Source organism: Solanum tuberosum, unplaced genomic scaffold (assembly GCF_000226075.1).
Source record: "Solanum tuberosum cultivar DM 1-3 516 R44 unplaced genomic scaffold, SolTub_3.0 scf00062, whole genome shotgun sequence".
Taxonomy (NCBI): domain Eukaryota; kingdom Viridiplantae; phylum Streptophyta; class Magnoliopsida; order Solanales; family Solanaceae; genus Solanum; species Solanum tuberosum.
Genome location: NW_006238987.1, coordinates 153336 through 174918, shown reverse-complemented (window position 1 = coordinate 174918; position 21583 = coordinate 153336). Strand labels below are relative to the sequence as shown.

The 21583-nt window shown below is 34.9% G+C and overlaps 2 protein-coding genes and 1 long non-coding RNA gene across 3 annotated transcripts; 1 reads left to right on the top strand and 2 right to left on the bottom strand.

The window, feature by feature from the left end:
* Positions 1–3142: 3142 nt before the first annotated feature.
* Positions 3143–7514, top strand: LOC102604035 (microtubule-associated protein TORTIFOLIA1). Its single transcript, XM_006344929.2, has 5 exons — positions 3143–4151; positions 4290–4398; positions 5016–5530; positions 6109–6559; positions 7082–7514. The coding sequence occupies exons 1-4, from the start codon at positions 3348–3350 to the stop codon at positions 6544–6546; spliced, it is 1866 nt and encodes a 621-aa protein (XP_006344991.1). The 5' UTR covers positions 3143–3347; the 3' UTR covers positions 6547–6559; positions 7082–7514.
* A 656-nt stretch (positions 7515–8170) lies between these two features.
* LOC107060155 (uncharacterized) lies at positions 8171–9946 on the bottom strand. Its single transcript, XR_001473178.1, has 2 exons — positions 9755–9946; positions 8171–8488 (listed from the first exon to the last, which is right to left on the bottom strand). It is a non-coding gene; the product is annotated as an uncharacterized lncRNA (long non-coding RNA).
* A 583-nt stretch (positions 9947–10529) lies between these two features.
* Positions 10530–18524, bottom strand: LOC102603481 (uncharacterized). The gene is made up of 4 exons (XM_006344928.2): positions 18394–18524; positions 17951–18127; positions 11817–13367; positions 10530–10810 (listed from the first exon to the last, which is right to left on the bottom strand). Exons 1-4 carry the CDS (start codon positions 18406–18408, stop codon positions 10775–10777), a joined length of 1779 nt encoding a protein of 592 aa, XP_006344990.1. The 5' UTR covers positions 18409–18524; the 3' UTR covers positions 10530–10774.
* Between the last annotated feature and the right edge of the window lie 3059 nt (positions 18525–21583).

Sequence of the window (21583 nt, the reverse complement as noted above, 5' to 3'; positions counted from 1 at the left end):
AATTTCTAAATGAAGATAAAATAAAAATTTAAAAATTCATCTTATCCGTACAATTAACAATCTTTGAAGGCCTTGAACAAATTTAGAAGTTCTAAAACTTTCTTCTTTTAAAAATTCATTAATTACTTTGTATATTCAGTGATATCTATTCATATATCCTATGCTAAAACATAATTTTAATAATTATCTTGAATCCATCAATATGAATAAAGGGTAAATTAGTAAAAATTGACCATCTTATTTATGATTTTTTTTAAAATGTAATACAAAAAGATAGTGATCAGCTAATATAAGACGGAGAAAATAGTAAGAAATATCGGTAATTAGTTTAAGTATTTTCTCTTAGTCCTACTTAATCATTGCTAATTCCTTAAAATTCTGAGAGCTCTTTTCTTTTTTTTCTTTCATAGATAAAGAGGTCTTAACTTGACATTGATGACTCATAAATCTCTGTTAAAGAGTGTTTTGGTAGGTGAACTCGATATTGAATTTGGTTCACCAAAAAAACACAACTATCACACCATATTTTACTTACAAAAAAGGTGTTAATTATTCTATAATAGTAGTACTATTTAGAAATTAAACTACCTATTAAGTTTCTTTTTCTTGTCCTTTGCCATATTTTATTATTAATATTTTGGCCTAACAATCACTAGATTCCTAACAATCAAGTATTATTAGCAGCTCTGAAAATTTTGTTCTCCTACTCTTGTCAATGAGCATGTCTACTACAAAGTTTTGTGAGTATATTGTATTGAAAATAAAACAAATATATTTTTAGTTTAATGCTTAGTGATATTGACTTTAGTATATATTCAGTGTTCATAATTCTTTTTTGAAATTACATAAATTTTATGTTGGATTGAAATAATCAGATATTATACGAAAGTTGATAAAACAAACTTTGAACTATAATAAATCATATACAAAAAAAATATATAAAAAAAAGACTTACTAATTTGATCAGTTGACCTACATATGGATAATTTCGTGTGCAATCATTTTATTCAAAAAATAATAATGTTGTCACTCTTCATTCTAGATACAAGAAAATTCAAATAAGATAAGAAAGTAAGACAAATACTTAATAACTCATGTCTCGATTATTCCTTAAGAAATACTATTTATAAAATTTGTTTTGAGTAGGAAATTAATTACTGAAAATGTTAAATTTGATTGATAAGAATCTTTCTTTTTCAAGGTTAGAATGAGAATTGAGAGTGAGTATAAAAATAGTAAACAATTTTGGGGCCAGGTTGCTTGGCCTTTCCTATTTGAGTAGGTGGTTTGGTTCCCTACTTTTTATGCTTTTTGATTAAAAACTTGATTAAGGAAAAAGACTGATTTTTTTAATGACGTTTAAACAAAAATTAACAGTGATATTTAATCAAATCAAGAAAGCACAGAAAATGAAGAGAAGAAATTGGAAGGTTTGTCCACTGATTAGAGAACAAGACTTAATCATGAAGAGGTAATGATGTGAGAACACTTACTTGTATCATACTACTCTTTTTTTTTACATGCTCACATCATTACTTTGTTATATTTATAGCTTTTAGCAACTTATAATTAGAGTAATTTATTACTATTATGTTTTTAAACGAATGTATAATTCGTTTGACCAAGCTTCTGATCAGAAGCTAATAGAATCTTTTTCTTTTTGGAAAAATAATATTTAACTTTTAGAGTCGATATATTTTATCAAGTTTTTAAGATAGAAAATACTTCTACTTAATTATTTTTTATTTGTAGAATAGACGGAAAAAATATAGAAGTATTTTTAGATCCTTGATCAATCATAAATTGTTGCTCTAATATCGATTAAAAAATTATATTAATTAATCACTCTCCATTAATTCCATAAAATAATTTTTCAAAATCACTTTGAAGTTCCAACTAAAAACACCTTTTTGGATAAGCAGATTTTGAAAATTTGATCATTCTACCTATTAATGTTGGAGCTAATATCTCAAATACTCACTCAATTATGAACAATTTATTTAGATAATTACTCAACTTTGATTTATAGTCCAAAAAACACTCAATTATATTTAATAATTTACTCAAAAGTCACGGTTTACCTTTCCTAGAGTAATGCTGACCGTATTAACGACCACAATGAGAATCGGTTGAGTGGATTATGGCATTTAATTTGCAATTATTATTGCATTAAACCTATAGATACATAGGTGCGTGCAACTTAATTAAGAACCTAGTACTGGTTATAATTTCTTGACCTACTCTCTAGTTCAACTACTTTTTGGGTAATTTATCGATTATAATATCTTTTTTGAAGCACAAATATAAATTGCAATTTCATATCTGGTAAAATATTCTAGGTATCGAATTTGTTTGAACATGATTATTCAAGTAGGAGTTCGAAATTTATTAAAGTTGCAAAAGATATAAACGGTGTTAGTTTTGAATGAACTGATCGAATTTTAAGTTGGTGTAAAAGTTTAACTTTTAACACATTTAATAATAACGAATACAATCAAACTTAGTTATAATATCCATTGGCTATAATAACATTTTTATTATAACGGCTTGATTTTTCTCCAAAACTGATTTTTCATTTTATATTTTACCTATAATAACAATGTTATTCATTATAGTGATACATAATATAAGTTCGTTTTTACCGTAAAGACGGACAAATTCTTGGGTTTTGTGAATGGTAGGTAAACCAAACTTGTCCTAAAAGATTATCACGCAACAAAATGCACATGGTTGAACTTGATTTCATCGAAAAATTTCCTTGTTCGCCGGTTTTTGCTCACTGTTTTTGTGCAGTTGATTTTTTTTTAATCACTAATGGAAACCGAACCAACACTAAGAATGTCCAACCCATACCCATTAGACAAACAAATTACTTTACTCTTTATTTTTATTTGTTTATTATGTGAAGTTTAAAATAACATATAAAAATGAACGAGAAAGTATTGTTTTGCTATTTCATTTAATCAAGTAAAATACAATATGACAATAATTATCAAACAAATAAAAGGAGGGAAATAGCGAAATGGCGCGACGCTTAACGTCATTAGCACCACGATGTCGTTTTGTTAGGCTAATAAGCAGTCAAAACTCAATTAACGGCTTTTCTTTAAGTGTAACTTCCTCGCTACAGTTTTCCCCACTCTCTATAAAAGGCTGAAAGAGAGAGAAACCAAATCCATAAAGCATTGCAACACAAAAGATACCGCCCACCGCCGGCACTGCTGTGATGCTGCCGGAGACACCTCCAGCACCACCACCACCACCTTTACAGTAACTCTGTTAGATTTTCTCACGCCAATTTCTAACTCCATTCTAGAAATCAGTTTCCCGGTGAATTGTCGGTGAAAATGTCGGTCCACAGTAAGCAAAACCAGAACCAAACACGTGATATGAAGCACCGGGTACTCACATGCCTACACAAGCTTTCCGACCGGGATACACATTCGGCGGCGGCTTCTGAACTCGAGTCTATTGCTAAAACTCTTTCCCCTGAAGCAATTCCTCCTTTTGTTTCCTCCATTTCCGTCACTGATTCTTCGGATAAGTCACCAGTCCGTAAACAATGTCTCCGACTGATCTCCCTTCTTTCTGAGCATCATGGAGATTCTCTCTCTCCTCATCTTTCTAAACTTCTAACCGCCGTCGTCCGCCGACTCCGCGACGCGGATTCCGCCGTACGCACTGCTTGCGTCACTGCTTGTGCGTCCATTTCGTCACATCTGACTAAACCTCCATTCTCCTCAATTATCAAGCCGTTCCTGGAAGCGCTTTTCACGGAACAGGAGATGAACTCGCAGATCGGTGCTGCTTTGTGTTTGTCGGCAGCTATCGAGGCGTCGCCAGATCCGGATATTGCCTGCTTGAGGAAGTCGTTGCCGAGATTTGAGAAGTTGCTTAAGAGTGATAGCTTCAAAGCGAAGGCAGCATTGCTTACAATGATTGGCAGTGTGATCGCAGTTGGAGGAGCTTCTAGTCAGCAAATTGTGAGGAATTTGGTGCCGTATTTGGTGGAATTCGTGAGTAGTGATGATTGGGCGGCTCGGAAAGCCAGTGCAGAGGCTTTGCTGAGGCTCGCGGCAGTTGAGGGAGACGCCTTATCTGAGTTTAAAGCACCGTGCTTGAAGACATTCGAGGCGAAACGATTTGATAAGGTTTGTAAATTACATTCAATTTATCTCTTCTCTTTTCATTGTTGGCTGATCCGGATCCAGTTCGATTTACCATTGATTGTTATCTATTTGGTACTATATTTCGCCAGATACTTAAAGATGATTGATTAAATTGTACAGGTAAAGGCAGTGAGAGAAGCAATGAATCAAATGTTGGAAGCCTGGAAGGGAATCCCTGATTTGTCTGATGATGGTTCCCCTCTTCCTTTGTCAAATTCCTCTTCCAAAGGTATTTTCACCCTATCTTCGCTCTAATGTAGTTAGGTTTAGTGTATTATTTCACATTAATTACCTTTGGTGCATTTTTGTCAAGTTCAAGATCATACTTTCCCCCAGGTTAGACTGTAGTTGATGTACTTTGTATGCGTCCTAGTTCCTTATTTTGTGTCCTTTTGATAAACTTGTTGGTATTCTACTCTTTTCTTAATCATCCGTCAGGCAAGAATATTGTTGTACCTTGATTTTTTCCCAAGTTAGTATATGGTTTTTATTTACTTTTTTTCGTAGTTTTTTTTTGTTGTTCTGGGAGGATGTTAATCACTGAATTTTCTGATTTGGTCACTCTTGTGCTAAATTACGGATCATCTATGCAAGTGGTTGGCTGTTAGTTACTTTGTTCCACATTTCATCAGTTCCTTTTTGTTCATAAGATCTTTTGCTACTGCTTTCTATATTTTAGTATGCTGATATTGTTTTGTCTAGTTTAGTTTAGTTTAGTTGCTTCTTTTTTTTAGTTTTTTCCTTGGGGTAGTTTAATTTCTTCTTAAAAACTTTTCATCTTTTAATACTCATTGCTTGTGAATTTGAATCAATTTGTATGTTTTCCATGTTGTGTCCTTGAAATAGAAAATGCAAGTGATGGACGTTATCCTCCTGGTCTGAAGACTTCCAGGGCTGTGAGCTCTAGTGCTCCTAGTGTAAAAAGGCCATCTAACAAGTCATCTGTAGCAGATAATTCCACTGCTCCTGCTGCCCACAAAGGTCCAGCAATCTTTCGCAAACTTGATCGCAAGAAGCCATGGAAAGTTGAAGTTTCTGCTCCTCATGGTTCTTCTGCGGATTATCACCAAAACAAAGATGGGATACAGTTGGGCAAAGACGAGGAGTTGGAAACACATACACAACCTGGAGTCAAACGTACTCTTTTTAGTAAGATCACTAATGAAACCAGGAATAGTGTGGTGAAGGCTGGATGTCGTGTGGTTCCATATCAAGATGAGATATCAGAATCTACTGTAGTTGTGAGCAATGAAACTGAAGATCTCTGTAGGAACCCAAAAGATTGTGAAGATCTCTCGCTGATCCGGAAACAACTTGCTCAAATTGAAACTCAGCAGTCCAATTTGTTAGATCTTCTCCAGGTAATTTTCTAATATTTGATGAAATTCTGCTTCTATGATTCCTATTCATAAGGGAAGTGGTGTGTGAATGAAAGTATCAATCGGAGAAAAAGAAGTACAACAAATATGAGTAAGATGCATTAACTTGCCTGCACTTGTTTTATGTTTAATACCAAAGTTATTTTCCTTGCTTCCCAAGATATACACTGAAAACAGGAAATATAGAAGGAAATTAGTCCTTGTATAGTACCAATTTTTTATGCTGCGACATATGCTTTTACTTCAATGATTGAATCCTGCAAAGAGCCCAAAATTTTAACTTTCTCTGGTCTTATGCTAGTTCCTTTGGATCTTGATTAAAAAACATATATCAGTTCCCGTTGGATCAAAATGCTGCTATATGCAGCTCTCGTGTTTACTTTGTAAGATATTCCAGCCTAATTATCAATTTCAGCTCAGTGTGCATTGGATTTTTTTATAATATATTGAGCATAGAAATGCTCTTAATCATTATTTCATAAATCTTAGTTCTCCTGATTAGTCCATAGATGCTTCCTTGAGTATTTTTCTCAAACTTCTTCTTCTCTTTGTATATATAGAAATTTATGGGGAGCTCACAAAGTGGCATGCATTCTCTGGAGACACGTGTACATGGTCTGGAACTGGCATTAGATGAAATCTCATTTGACTTGGCTATGTCAACCGGAAAGATGTCAAATACCAACTCTGCATCCATGTGTTGCAAGCTACCAGGTGCAGAATTCTTGACTTCAAAACTTTGGAAGAAAACAGAAGGTCGTGGTGCAACTTCACACTTCTCTGCTTCTGGTGGAACCTCATCATCAGCAGGTTTAATAAGCAACGTAGCTGGTCAGAATGGAAATGGTGAAAGACTTAAGTTGGAGAATAGGACATACCGACTCCATAGTAGTCGTGGGTTTATTGTGAACCCCTTAGCTGAAATTCATGGTGATCCACAGAGAATTTCTGAACCTTCAGTTGGTGGAGTTTCAAAAAGTTTGCGAAATGGTGTATGATAGTTTATGTCAGGTACTTCAGTAATATTTCATATTTTTCCATTAATTTATATGTATAGTAGAGAACATGGATTTTTGTGCTTGGAATACAATGGTCACATATATTGATAAAAGTCTGTAATTGTGATTTGGGTGCATAATCAGTTTCTGTTGCCTATATTGGGGCTACCCTCTCCCGAGCATGACGTGCTTTCGGGAAGTGAATGACCACACAGGACACTTCTTATTCGTCATTACTTTTGTAACAACCAACTGTAGAGTCCTCCTTTAATCCATTCCCATGATTTTTCATGTGAGGGGGTTGTTGGGAGGATTGCAATAATTGTTGTTAGTAATCAGTGCACACTGGGGATAAGTTGATAACCCCAAAGAAAATGTGCAGTTGTTAAAAATTTATAGCCAACACATTTTCATTAGGAAGTTTATTACTTGGCACCTTGGCCCTGGATCTTGTGTGCTTACTACATTCAAATGTTTACCCAATTCTTCACAAACGTACACTGAAACTGTTTTCCACCGTTGCTTTTGTTTCCAGGTTTGGAGACTGCATGGATTCTTGAGCATTGTAGTAGAGGATTGTGAAGAATGAAGCAGGAAGCAGTTTCTTACTAGAACAACTACTATTTTGTGCATTTTCGGCCTTGGTTATTCACTCAGTAAGCTTTGCCAAGTGCACTATAAACTATCCCACATCATTCAAGCAAACTTTCTTCAGAATTAGTGTTACCTTTTGATATTTCAAAGTACGAAAAGGAAAGCCAGACCACTGTATGGCGGGTTTGGTATGAACGTTGGCCTTGTATAGAAGAATATTTCGTTTATTTCATAATTTGCTAAGAACTAGTTTTCTTTCTTTTTGATGCATTGAATAGGGTGTAAATGATTGTTGCCAGTGTGTCTATATTGATGATGCCCCATGGTGGAACCATGAATTGTGAGAAGGGAATTCAAAAAATTTCAACCTGCGATATGAATAATTTGTTTAAGTACAGTCAAATAAATTCAATTGTTTTTGTATTTACGAAAACACAAATGTTTTTTGGAGTCCCGTGGGCCTTCAAGACTTTGGTGAGGGCCTGAGAGAGATGACCTTTCCCACCTAATTAACCACAACAGCAACCCAACTACCCAGACAGCTTAATAATCGTAAGTACCAATTATAATTAGTCTTAATTGGTGAGGACAGTCATAATTCAACTGACCACGCGGCCAATCAATTGGCTAGCCATGCTTGTATACCTTTTTTCTTATAATGCTATAAGTTCTAGTTGTATACTGGTCAAATGTTATGCAATTTTGTTTATGCGTCTCATAAACATCAGGCAGTTCATAGAGTTATTGAAGACTTGGTGGTGCACAATGATGCCGTAAAAAGAAAATAAACAAGATGACGGCAAATTATGGAAACAACAACTTAAATGGAGATACATTTCTTGTCTTGTAATTTGGGTAGAAAACAAGAAAAGAAAGGAATAACATTTGACGTTTCTTTCAAGAATTAATAATTTTGGGTCCAAGAGGAAAATTGATTCCCTCCTTTATTTTCTTTCCACATTTTTTACTCAAACCAATCAATACAAGGGGAAAATTTAGAGGTTTACTTCATTTCTCTTGCTTTCTTTAGTTTCCAGGAAAAGTAATACTTTGTATTCTATAATTTCAATTCACACATGAATTTCAAACATCATTCCAACTACATTTTTAAAACGGTCATCAGTTGCTATAACTAAATAGGTATCTCAGAATTATATCTCCACAATTATGTGGCCGGGAACAGAAAAGACGGAATGTAAACCATACTCGTGTAGAAGTTATTGCATCACTTTAAAAAGATTCAGAACTTATAGCATGACCTCAGCTAGCAACGCGATGTGGAAGTGCAGGACTTCTCAAACCATCATTCTTGCTGCTGCAGGACTTTAGATCCTTCCTTCTCAACCCTCTACATGAAGGAAATGCTCACATATCAGATAGCTGACTAGTTGAGCTAAAAGTTCAATAAACGACGTGTAATGCTGGAACAATGCTTAATTAATAGTCAGACGTCAAAATTAGCACATCAGTACAGAATACCAAAGACATAAAAAAGAGTGAGCAAGCAGAATGCAGAACAGAAAAGCAAAGAGCACAGGGACTTATAGCCATAAGCCGGAGGGATTATAATTCAACGTTCATTAGAACCATTGACAACAGGGTAGTAAGATGGTCCAGTTTACTTGAACAGATTCACCTTTGAAGCAACCGTACTTATCACCATAAATGAAAGGAAATGACATCATACATCAACAAATCTTCTAGAACTTTGATTTATCGTTCAATATTTACACAGAATTTTGGTCACCTATCAGAAATTAGTACTTAAAGTAGATAGGAAAAGAACTCTTCTAGAACTTCTATTCATAGTTCAATTTTTACACAGAATTTTGGTCACTTGTCAGACATCAGTAGTTGTAGTAGATAGGAAAAGAACTGAACAAGCAACTATCCAACTATACTAGAATAGAACAATTATGGGATAGATTTACGACATTTATTTAGGCTAAACGGAGTGCAGGTAAGTAGTTCATGTTTGAAATCACACAGTGCAGTGGCACCCAAACCCAACATACTATTGAAGCAAGAAGTACCACCCCAAGGCAACATACGAGCCACTGCTTTCGTGCTCCAATAATTGGTAACTTGGCATCAGAAACTTTCCTTAATTACATTCCATGAAAAGACTGAGATGTGAACAACTATAACCTAAAAACGTATATGAGCTTCAGTATATACTGACCATGAGTTTAACCAATCTCTTACAATAACTTTTTTGAGTTATACCCATCTATCGCATCCTTTTGCAGTTCATTCAGAAAGCTAATGGTTTGTAGAAACTCTTCCAGTTTACACCTAATAGTTCAATGACAATAAAAGGCAAGCATTTCTTCGTTTTACATGTTGATGTTATATACTTATACTACATATCCTATCAATCATAACACAAATAAAAGACAGATAAACATACTATTCAGGTCATCTAATCACAAACTCTTATGTCAATCATATATGAGTACAAGAACACAATTGGTATAAAAAAGGCAATCTTCCTTCAATAAAAAACGAAGAAAAAGAATAATCTTTTGGTATTCGTTTAAATTTAATGAGGAAAAGAGGTTTTAGGGTTTATGGAACTAAGAAATCAGAGAGAGATGAGGATTATTGGGATTACCGATTGTCGGTTATGCCAAGAGAGACCACGGTAGACGTTGGCGGAGAAAGTGGCGGCGAAGAAAATGGTGGCAACACCCAGCCCCGCCGAGAAGGCTTTGAATGCCCAATCTCCTGCTTTACTCACCACTCCCATAGCACACAACTCTTCGCCTCGTTTTTCTTATTTTTCACTCACTCTTTTTAAGAAAATAAAAATGCTGAGTGTAAAATAAATATAAAAAGTGATAAAAAAAAAATTAAAGTAAAGTAAAAGAAAAAATAAATTGAAATTATAATCATATCTAAGTGCCATAGATAAAATTTTAAATCAAAATCAAAGTTGGAGAGAAAGTGTTTTACATTTGTTTTCCAACTTCATCTTGATAAATTTCAAATAAAGCAGTTGATATGGTGGAAGCTCAATCAAAATATGATTCTTGGGTGAAATTTGCAGCGTCAACCCATTGGGTTTATCATTTTTCGAATTTCTTCCGTGTAATCAAACACAACTTCATTTCCAATTTCATAAATTTCAAATAAGTGAAAAATATGCTTTATGGGTCCTCAAGACATATTTTCTTATTCTTGTTGACTAGTATAAGTTATCTTCGGTTTTATAAGGTTTTCAAAAAAGGGAGGGAGGATTGTTGTTTGTAAAGAGTAGATAGATTAGTGAAATATAAGGCTGCATTGTCCATTTGTTTGAGGAGTTGTAAGCCAAACAGTTTAAATGAGCAATGGCGAGGCCAAAACTCCGCCATAATAGTCATCTTAGAAATCAACACATGTTTAAATCAGACAATTGAGATTCTTATATATTGAAAATAATTAAAACATTAACTGTAAACAATGTCAAGTTCATATATTATATATATCATAGCAGGACAGTATTGAAACAAAAAGAACATCGTCAACCTATTAAATATTTTATCAACTCTCAGTCCTTATCCTTCACGACCTTCTGGAAATAATCTTCAAGGGTGGAAAGAACATCATGGATTTCTGCTGCCACTACTCCGTGTTGGCGTGAACTCTTTATTCACTTCCACCACTTCTTCTCAGACAAAGATATTAGCTGCCAAAATATAAATAGAGAAGATGAGCAAACCAAGTGATCAGGGGGTTCAAACCGAGAGTCGAGAGCAAGAAATTACTCATCAATAATGCCGTCAGTTCTTTATCTTCCAATAGAGAAACATGAATGGAGACATATTCATACAAACTGAAAGCTAATTACGTGCTCTACAGTGGAAAACCCCACAACAATGACAGGAGGTAAACAACACCAACATACCCAGTGTAATCCCACGAGTGTGGTTTGGGAAGGGTAAAGTTACGCAAACCTTACCCCTACCTCGTAGAGATAGAGAGGGTGTTTTGGATTAGACCCTCGGCTTGAAAAAATATATACTTCAAAGCAGTTTAAAAGGGGGAATACAGAAATGAAAGCAGTAACAATGAAATAATGTGAAATGGAAAATAGTACACAACATACAAAACAAAGAACACTAACAACAGCAAATTAATGTGATAACCAAAGCACAAACAAACACAGGTGATAACTGAAATTGAAGAACAAGAAACTACACGAATATTGCTAGTACTACTGGTAAAAAAGTAGGTAATGACAGGAGGTAAACATGTGACTTTTTTTATTCCTTTGTCACTTGAGCTAGGCCTCCAGGGCATGGTATTTTAGAATCCTAGGAACTGATAATTTTTGTGAAGTAGTAGAATTAGCAGGTCCAAAAATATTCCTCGATTAGCAGCTTATTTATAAAAGTGTCAGTATAATTCCCATATGAAATCCATTCAGAAGAGCACAACACATCTGACTCCAAACTGCACATACATTTAAGTTCTCTTTTCTGTCATAAATATTTTAAGCAGTTAAAATTACATCAAAAGTTGACACTTCTTTGTTTCTTTTGGATGGGTGGGAAGTAAATGACAACAGATACCTGAGTTGTCACATTCCACGTATTAACCTTATATACGAAAATAAATGTAAACTTCTATGCATATACAAACATGGACATGCAGCAGAAACATCTACGAGAATAAATAGAAGAATAACCAACCTGTCGTGCAACCTGTGCCATTCGGCGACTGTCCCGTGATGATTCTGTCGCTGAATTTGACATTTTTGGCTCTACATGACCATTTAGTTTTTCTCCATTTAATTCCTTTGGAGAGCTCTTCTCAATTGGAGCATTCTCTTCTGATACACTCAACTGCTCTCTCTTCCTCTTTCTTTGAAAAGTGTATTTGATGACTCTATCTTTCGGAGTTTGGCTAGGAACTTCACCATATACATCAGCTATCTTTGACAATGAGTTCCCTGGCTGACTGCTAACAGTTACAAAATCAGGTCTGTCGATATGAACCGCTAAGTTCTCCAAGGATCTACTTTCTTGTCTGGGGGAGTCCATTTTTGCCATCACTAACTCATCACTGACTGTTGAATTTAGAACACTAGAAGTTTCAGCAGACTGCGGTTCATTTCCGGAAATTTCAGTGAACCCCAGCTTCATGCCTGGTTCAGTTTTTTCTATCAGCAAGCTGTCACTCATCTGAGAAGGATCTTCACCAGGATCACAATCTCTATCAGGGCTGGAGTGAGCTATCAAGACACCAGCATTTGATGTTTTATCAATATTAAGGAAATGATCAGGACTGCTTCTTGGAGAAGGATAATCGGCTTTCCTATTTCTCATAGCTCTTCTTCTTTTTCGGCGAGAAGATTTTGAAATCTGTGATTCATTTCCGTGCATTTCAGTGAATCCCAGCTTCATATCTGGTTCATCTTTTCCTATTGACAAACCATAGCCCATATGAGAAGGATCTTCATCAGGAGCACCATCACTAGCAAGGCTGGAGTGAGCAGTCAAGCTACCAGTGTTCGACGTTTTATCAATATTCAGGAAATGGTCAGGACTGCTTCCTGGTGAAGGATAACCAGCTTTTCTATTTCTCATAGCTCTTCTTCTTTTTCGGCGAAAAGATGTTAGCAGGTGCCAGCTGCTAAGCAAGTCATCTGCTTGTTGAATATTTTCCTGTGGATTAACCACATCATCAATCTTATTAATAGGTGATGAATAGATCCCTTCACCTTCATCTACTGCATTACCATTTTCATTTTTAGTTTTTTCAACTCCTTTAGAAACAGATAAATCTCCATCTAAAAGGTTCCCTTCACAAGCACGAATTCTCTGTGTACACCCATTTCTGTATAGCTCTGGCACTTTACTTCTCAAAATTATAGAGGGTAAATCTGGACCTGAAATGCTAGGTTTTCCAAGCTGAACCATTTTGCTACATGACTGATGGCCCTGATTTTTCTGCTTCATATTCGTAACTTCTATGTTAGAAATTGTCATAGACGACTCCTGTGATTCATGAGGTAACACAACTCTGTTCTCTTCATGTAGTTTTCCAGGAGGAGCAGTGTCAATATCCTCTAAGTTACGTACTCCTTTCTCTTTGCAGCTTGTCACCCTCTCAAGATCAGCCTGAACTTCCCTCAGCTCTACTCTGAGATCACTCACAATATCTTCCGCTTCCTGAAGTTGAGCTTCAAGTTCTTCAATCTTTCTCTGTTGACTCAAGGACGTCAACTCTGCTTCACTAATCTGTTGCAAAAGAATAAGTAAAAACTTATGAATACGCAAAGCACCAGTAAAGAGCATGTTAACTCATGGGGAAAAAGGGGGGAAATAAGTATTAAACAAGAGCTACAAAGAGTATCCAATCACTGGTGCTATCTCTAAAAATGCACCAAAAAACGAAATGTTAATCTAATTTGTACAAAGGAATTTTTTACTACTCTGAACGCTCTCTTGTTCCTTTATAGCAATGCGAAAGGTGGTTTTCAGTTTTGTGTCAAACTTCTATATGCCAAACATGTAGATGCTGTTGAACAGCTTTCTGATGATTACTGAAAGCATCATACTTGATAACAGAAACTTTATGGTCTCAATAATTTAACCCAAACACCTTATTTCAGATTGACAAGACAATTTTTGGAAGCCAAATAACAAGACAGAAAAAGTGCTGCTTGTTATGTGGTCAAAATTACCTTAAAAGGCTTTTAAACCTGAACTCAGTTCGTAGACAAACAAAAAGTAAGCTAAAATCTACACACAGACAGTCCAAGTGAGGAGTATACTGACACTAAGACAGATAGTTCAACATCACTGATCAACACATATCCTCCGAGCCTAAATGTCTCTCTTCACTCCAGAAAGTTCCAAATTCATTTTTTAATCATTTCTTTAAAATGCATCTGTCGATTCTAGAGCTCAATGAAGGTTTGGAACCCTAGTAGCAAATGGAATCAAAATACCAGGCTAACAAGTTTATCTGGTGCCAAGTCAAAGTTGCCCAAGACTGTGTCCATGCAAACATACATATAAAACGAGATTAATAAATCCATTGGCATGACCAGTGATTATGCTACCCTAACTACCAGTCAAGAAAAAATTTCTTGAAGAAGGAAAGCGCATGTCACAAGGATTTTTGAGGTGCATATCAAAATGATCATATCAAACAAGAAAACATAGAGAATTGTATAGATAGCACTAGTAACAAGATTAGAACCTTAAGAAACTAATCCAGTGGACTGACACTAGCTTCTATCCTATAATTTTAAGTGACTATGACTTTCTATCTAAAAGCAAGCCAAACAGCCAAAAGGGTAAGACCGTGCGCACACAAGGAGGAAGCACGTCACCTCGTGCATTTGTGAAGTTTGGACTCCTAAGTGCCGATGCCTCTCAATGGATATCAGAGAAGCTTAGAAGCCTAGGTTACAAACGACAATGCTGATATACAAAATTACTGGGTAAACAAAAGGAACTGAAAAGAAAGACAACACTTTGTTTAAGATGAACTCTTGCAGAGGAGGTAAGAGGTCCCAAAAGATTTTAAAAAGAGCCAAACATATCCTACAAATATCGCAACACATTCGAAACCAAAGGAAATTTTCCCAAGTTAATGAATTACACAGAGTCATTCCAATATAAAGCCCAAAACATTAGGGTCAAACAAGTTCTCAAGCGCTTAGTCAGCGGACCTTTTTATCCTAGGTCCAACAACCTCACCTTCCACTACATCCAGCAAGGGATCTATTTCCTCTGGGCTTCCATGGCAGGTGCCACACAAAAACTGTAATTTGTCCCAATGTTCAACTGTTTTTCCCATAAGACACTAATTACCTGCATGCCATCATCCTAAATACAAAGAAGCTGCGCACAACAGGAAGAGTCCTGAAACTCTGTGTAACCAACAGTTGACAACCAACATTTTGATAACTCAACCCTCAAAAGGAAAAAGGGTGTGCAGGTGAATAAATCTTGCCCGTACTTGATTCCCGTTGTGCATCTTATTACAACCCAATATAGCTCAAAGTTCACAATCACCAATTCATCGTCTTTCTTTTATTGTCATTCTTTTGATAAGTCAATTATCCACCTTGTTATATTTTTAGGAAGAGACAGGACTTTATATCAAGGAAGAGGATTTCCCTCAGTACCCCACCACCCATTTGAGTAGAGATAACAATTCAACCCCATTGAGAAGTCAATTATCCACCATGTTATATTTTTAGGAAGAAACAGAAATTTGTATCAAGGAAGAGAATTCTCCTCAGTCCCTCTCCACTCATTGAGTAGAGATAACAATTTAACCCACCCTCAAATCTGATGGAAAACAGAATTAAATGATGATCAAATGCTCAGATAAATTTAGGTCTGGGATCCAGAGCCTCCCTTGTTACCTACTGACCTTTACTTTTGACCTCTTCAACTAAAATTAAATCGGTAGAGCATGTTAAATTTCTCCTTGGAATCTTATTAGATACATAAAGAACAGGTGAAAACAATGCCAATTAACACAAGTGAATTGTTCACAAATAGCATTATTCTCCTCAAAAGTAAACTGTCCAAACATCTATAAAATTGAGGTTAGTATGAGTTTATTAAGTCTAATGGTAACTTATAATAGAAAAGAAATATCATGTTTAGTAGGACAGGTGTAACTCTATTTGCTAACATGTAAAACTTGACTCAAAGTTTCATCAACTTGCACATATTTCATAACCAACTGATAAATATGTGAACATTGTTGAATGAGATGTTTGGAAATCCTCTTCCAAGTTCAGTTTGTGGCATTGTAATTTCTAGAACCCATCACAGATGGCATTCCTTTAGAAAGCATAAGACTGCCCATGAGGAGAAAAGGCACACATAAACACGTAGGCAGACAAGCTATACCAGCTGGAAACCAAGATGTAGCCGTTTTCTTAAGGTGGTCTTTGGGACAGCTTGCACAGACCTCGACAATTCCACCAGGTACCTGCTACCTCCCACCGGCACAGGTACCAAGTAACTTTGCACCAAGGGTTGAGTGAATGGAAAGAAATCACTTAGTTTTTTTGCCTCTACTAGGATTTGAACTTAAAGCCTCATGGTTCTCCCCTTAAGCCGCACACTTGGGTGCAAAACCAAGTTGTAGCCTTTGACTACCTTCATGAACCAAATAGATCTTAAGCTCTAAATTCATCGTAGAAATTTATTTTCCTAGCCCCATCATCAAGAACATAAATTGAAAATTCCAGTGATGCCTTTGCTTGTGATACCCTATCATCACCCTCTCTTATTTTTTTGGAAGTATGTACCTGTTGATCTCGGAAAATATCTGGCTCAAGTTCTTTCGACTTATTGGAAAATACATGTAAAAAACCTTACAAGAACACAAAAGACAAAATAAGACAATTACTTTGACCTTTTCACTTAAATGATAAACCTTTTTTCTCTGTCATGAAACAGGAAGAAAAAAGTGAACAAAATGTTTAGATGGTGATGCCCTGCCCTAGTGACAGACGACTTGGAATGAAAGAGAAAACAAAAGTTCAAAAACATTAAATGTTATTGCTCAAATAGAAGGGGGAAGAAGAAATAACATTCCGAAAGCCATTGACATTCTCAACTGATTATCAACATGCAAGACCAAGAAGCGTGATTAGAATTGAAAAAAATAGAAATGACTTAATCCATTACTGAACAAGTTATGAATTTGATTGACAAAACAAAGGTACAATATTTTTCTACATTTCGTTGATTCTAATTTAAAACAAAATAGACTAGTTATCCTAATAAAGTTTATTACAATAGCGTTGGAGCCTATAACATCACCTCCTTCCCCACTTCTACAAAAACCAATCCCAGAGAGAGAGAGAGAGAGAGGAGGGGAAGAACAGGATCAAGAAGAACATTACCACATAAGCTGGGAGAAAAAGCACTAAAGATTATTACAAGACCTGAATATGTGGTATGACAATAGTTAGACATTTGAGACGATAGAATACTGAAGTATCATTACCTCAAGCAATTTATTTCACTCTCAGCCAAGAAATGTAAAGCTAATGTTTCCATCCTAACCCCAACTCCAGGCCAAAAAACAAGAAAAGGAATGGGAAGGAAGAAAGACACTGAACAATCGACGAGAGGCCTACTCAGTAATACTCCTTGATCAAATTGATACTTGCCTTTTGACAATTTGTCAGTGAAAATTCAAAATGTATAGTATCTCGAATAGAGAATTTTGGAAGTAAGTCTAAATGTCTACCCTTTGAGTACCAAAACAATTTCTCTAATCTGAATCGCCTTTAAAACAAATTGAAATCTTAGGAGCAGAAAACAGGGGTAACAACATTAGTGTTAGCATCAGAAAAATAAACATTACTAAGAGTACAAGAGCTACACAAAAACCTAATTGAGTTACTAGGTCACAGCACATAATTTTTGAAATTTCCTGTCTCCACCAAGGGAGCCTGAAAAGGGTGAAAGAAAATCAGCAAGAGAGATGATCATACTTTCTTTTACTCAAAATTCTTTACACATTACTAAAACTAGAACAATCCCTTGAGCAGACTGACCAACTCATCAACAAAGTACTCAGCACAACATCAATCAACTCATTAACAAGTTATCTACCTATCAATCAATCAACTCATTAACAAGTTATCTAGCTATCAATCAATGACAAGGGGAAAAAAGAACATTTACATCACTACTAGACAAGTCAAGAATCAATTTTACCACAAAAATCAAGTTCAATCAAAAAAACCAAATGAACACACATTGAAGAGCACAACAATCAAGAAAACTCAATACTTCAAAACAACACACTAGTCAAGAAACACAAAAAAAATCACCTTTGAATCCATCATCTGTTTGAGACGCAAAAGCATCCCAAGCCCCTCCTCTTTCGCCACTTGAAGTTCATGCTTATAACGAACAGCCTTCTGTTCGGACGACATAATCCTCGCCGCCGCTTCCTTCGCCGTATTCAAAATTATATCCGCATAAGCCCTTTTCAAAGCCGTCAGTCTCTGCGACCCAATAAATCAAAATTCAAAAAAAAATCAAACCCACCCAAAAAAAACATCAAAATGAAACTAAATTAACCGTTAAAACCATCAAACAAAACTTAAAATACAATCAATATCGATTTCCATTATCACAAAAGTACTCAAATTTAAAAATAGTTTTTTTTTTTAAAAACAGTAGGTAGTTAGAAAGTTGTAAGTAGTGGTTGAGTTGGTAGCGCTGCCGTGAGAATCCGACCAGATTGTCGGAATGTCGGCGCCGGGCTTACCTCATCGGTGTCCATTTCGGTTTTCCGTTAAAGCATCGACGGGGTTGCGGTTTTAAGGTTTTTCAGACCAAAGTATAAAAGAGAAAGAGGGGAAGGTGGTTTTTTTTCTTTCTTTTTTTTTTCTCAGCAGCTGTCTGTTATGAACTGAATGTTCTGTTGTGTGGTTCTGTGAATGTACTTTTATACCCCTGAGAAACGGGTCGAACTACGAGACCGCCACCGTTATGTGACTGGGGGCAGTTTTTGTCTTTTCGGCTTGTAGAATTTGGTTGCCTATGTGGGCGCGTCGGAAAAGGTATGGGTCCCAGGGTCCGATGTTTTGGATGACGTGGCAGTATTGGGTTGTTCATCTGTGGTGGCTTAGAGACACGAGGTTGAAGTTTGGAGGGAAAGTAGATCTCAAAATGGCCCCACTTTCATTCCTTAATTTGTATTTTTAAGTTTTTTTATACGTTAGTTTTATTAATTTTTAAAATATTAAAAAGAATATTCATTGGGTGTCCGGAAAACTCTACCGAGGGATAAAATATTTTCTAACAAAGGCGATTTTGTATTCGAGAGGACTTGAGCCCGAGTCTCTAGACAATGATGATAGAGTACATATCACTTCACCACAAGTCACAACCTTTGTTAGTAATATTCGTGGGATTTATGCCTCAAGACTTATATCTCATATCCCGTGGTAAGTTAAATGCTCCATCTTATGTCATACGTTTAAAAAAAAGGTAAAAATTATCCAATTACACAAATATTTATATCATATTTAAGAATTATTCTTATAGTTTGAAATAATTATATATTATCTCATTAATTAATAAAATTATATAATATTTCAAGTTAGATACACATAGATACATGTATTCTTGTTATCAAATACATTCAGAAATATAAATACATAGGGAGAGATGCGAGTGAGAGCGGAGAGAGGCGAGCAAGCGAGCGAGAAAGTTTGTGTATCTCAAATATATGTGAATCACATTATATACATGTATTTGTGATATCATATACATTCTGAAGTATAAATACATAGGAGAGAGGTGAGCGAGAGAGAGGAGAGAGGCGAGAGAGAAGAAAGAGACGAGCAAGAGAGTCAGATACATGTAAATTCACTTATATACGTTGTATATGAAATAAATTACATTTGTTTTTTACCCCATCAATCTGAAATATATGTATCTAAATGCGTCTGATATATGTATTTAGAGATCAAAATTTGACACGACTAATAATTTTAAAAACTCACGAAAAATATATATAATCAAACTCTAAACTTAGTAAAAATTGTACTATTTTGTCCTTCAAAAAACTGTTCTTAAACACTTCAAAGTTCAAATATACACTGAATATTGTTTTCGCTTGTGAAAGTTAGTTATGGATTTACTATGCAGGAGTGTGACTTGTTTCCAGATGGAGTGTTTAGGTCCTATCAACAATTAGTTGACCTTTGTACTTTAATTTGTTTATTTAATTTCAATTTGATGTTGAGCTTAAATAAATAAATCAATAAATAAATCTTATGGTTTCAAATTAAAAATAAGTGAACTGTACTAAAATATTTTTAATTTTATAGTATTGAACATATTATGTAGACGTTTATAATTAAAAAATCATTAAAAAAATAAAGAAGGAAAGAGACATTGACTAAAAAAATATAAGACAAATAAATTGAAACAAAAAAATATATTGATGATTGGTTGGTTCGATCATTAATAACATGACTTGAATAAAAGTAATTGACCTGCTACTCCATTTATTTTTTATTTTTCTTTTTCTTTTTCTTTTATCCTCTATTCACTTTGGTACTTTTCTTAAAAATTATTTATTAAGAATTTATATTAGGAAATTTATTAAATGATATTTTATAATTTGACTATTAATATTTTATATAATTATTCAGTGATTAGGATAATATTAAAAAAATGAGTTTGATAAAATGGACAAGTAAATTAAAAATACGGAAAAGGGTCAAAATTGCCCCTGAACTATGCGAAATGGACCACTTATACCCTCCATTACATTTTGGGATCAAAAATACCCCCGCTGTTATCCCAGGAGACCACAAATACCCTCAAGAGTTAACACCCCAAAATTTTAGTGACGGACAACCCACGTGGGACTAATCCCTCCACCTAAGCTTTGTCAACTAAGATTCACTACAAAAGAACTTGACCTTTAGTGGCGACAAAGTTGCCACAAATTTCCAAAATATTGTCACTAAAGGTTATGAGTGACTTTTAGTGGCGACTAAGGCTCCAACAACCATTCGCTGGTAAAACCTATTTTTTCAACAAAAAAATATGATAATTAATTTTCGATTGCAACCTAATTTTCTAAAATAAATAACTTGCAATATTAATATTAAAAACATACAATATTATTACGAAAAATCATCAAAAATACTTCTCGATTCAAATCTCCTACTATATAATGCATCATTGTACATTTTATACATTTACATATGACATAAAAATAAAACATACAGTGTCTTCAAACTCCTACTTAATCGATATCATTTTTTGTTTTTAAAAACAATGAAAAAAACACAAAATTAGAATTAATGTTAAAACTTTTAAGTTGACAATTTTCTGGGTTTTTGTGGCGACTGTTGTTGCCGCTAAAGGTCTAGTTCTTTTGTAGTGAATCCTAGTTGGCAACGCTAGGTGGAAGGATTAGTCCCACGTGGCTTGCCACGTCAATAAAAATTTGGGGTGTTAACTCTTGAGGGTATTTGTGGTCTCTTAGGATAACAACAAGGGCATTTTTTATCTCAAAATGTAACGAATGGTATAAATGATCTATTTCACATAGTTCAGGGGCAATTTTGACCCTTTTCCGTTAAAAATATATATGAAAAACTAGTATAGAAGAACGAAAAGATTATAAACTTATCAAAAAAAAATTATATTTCTCGTCAAACTTCAAGAAGACAAGAGTCTTTGGTTGAAAAATGAGGAAAGAGTTAGAAATTTAAATCAATCAAATAATAACAACAACAACAACATATCAGTAGGGGTGTTCATGGTTTGGATAAAAATCGAACCAAACCGAAAAATCAAACCAAACCGATTTAATTTGGGTTTTGGTTTGGTTTGGTTTTAGATTGTTAAGAACCGATAGTATTTGGTTTGGTTATGGTTTTGTTCGAAAAAAATCGAAGAAATAACCGAACCGAACCAATGAATTATATACA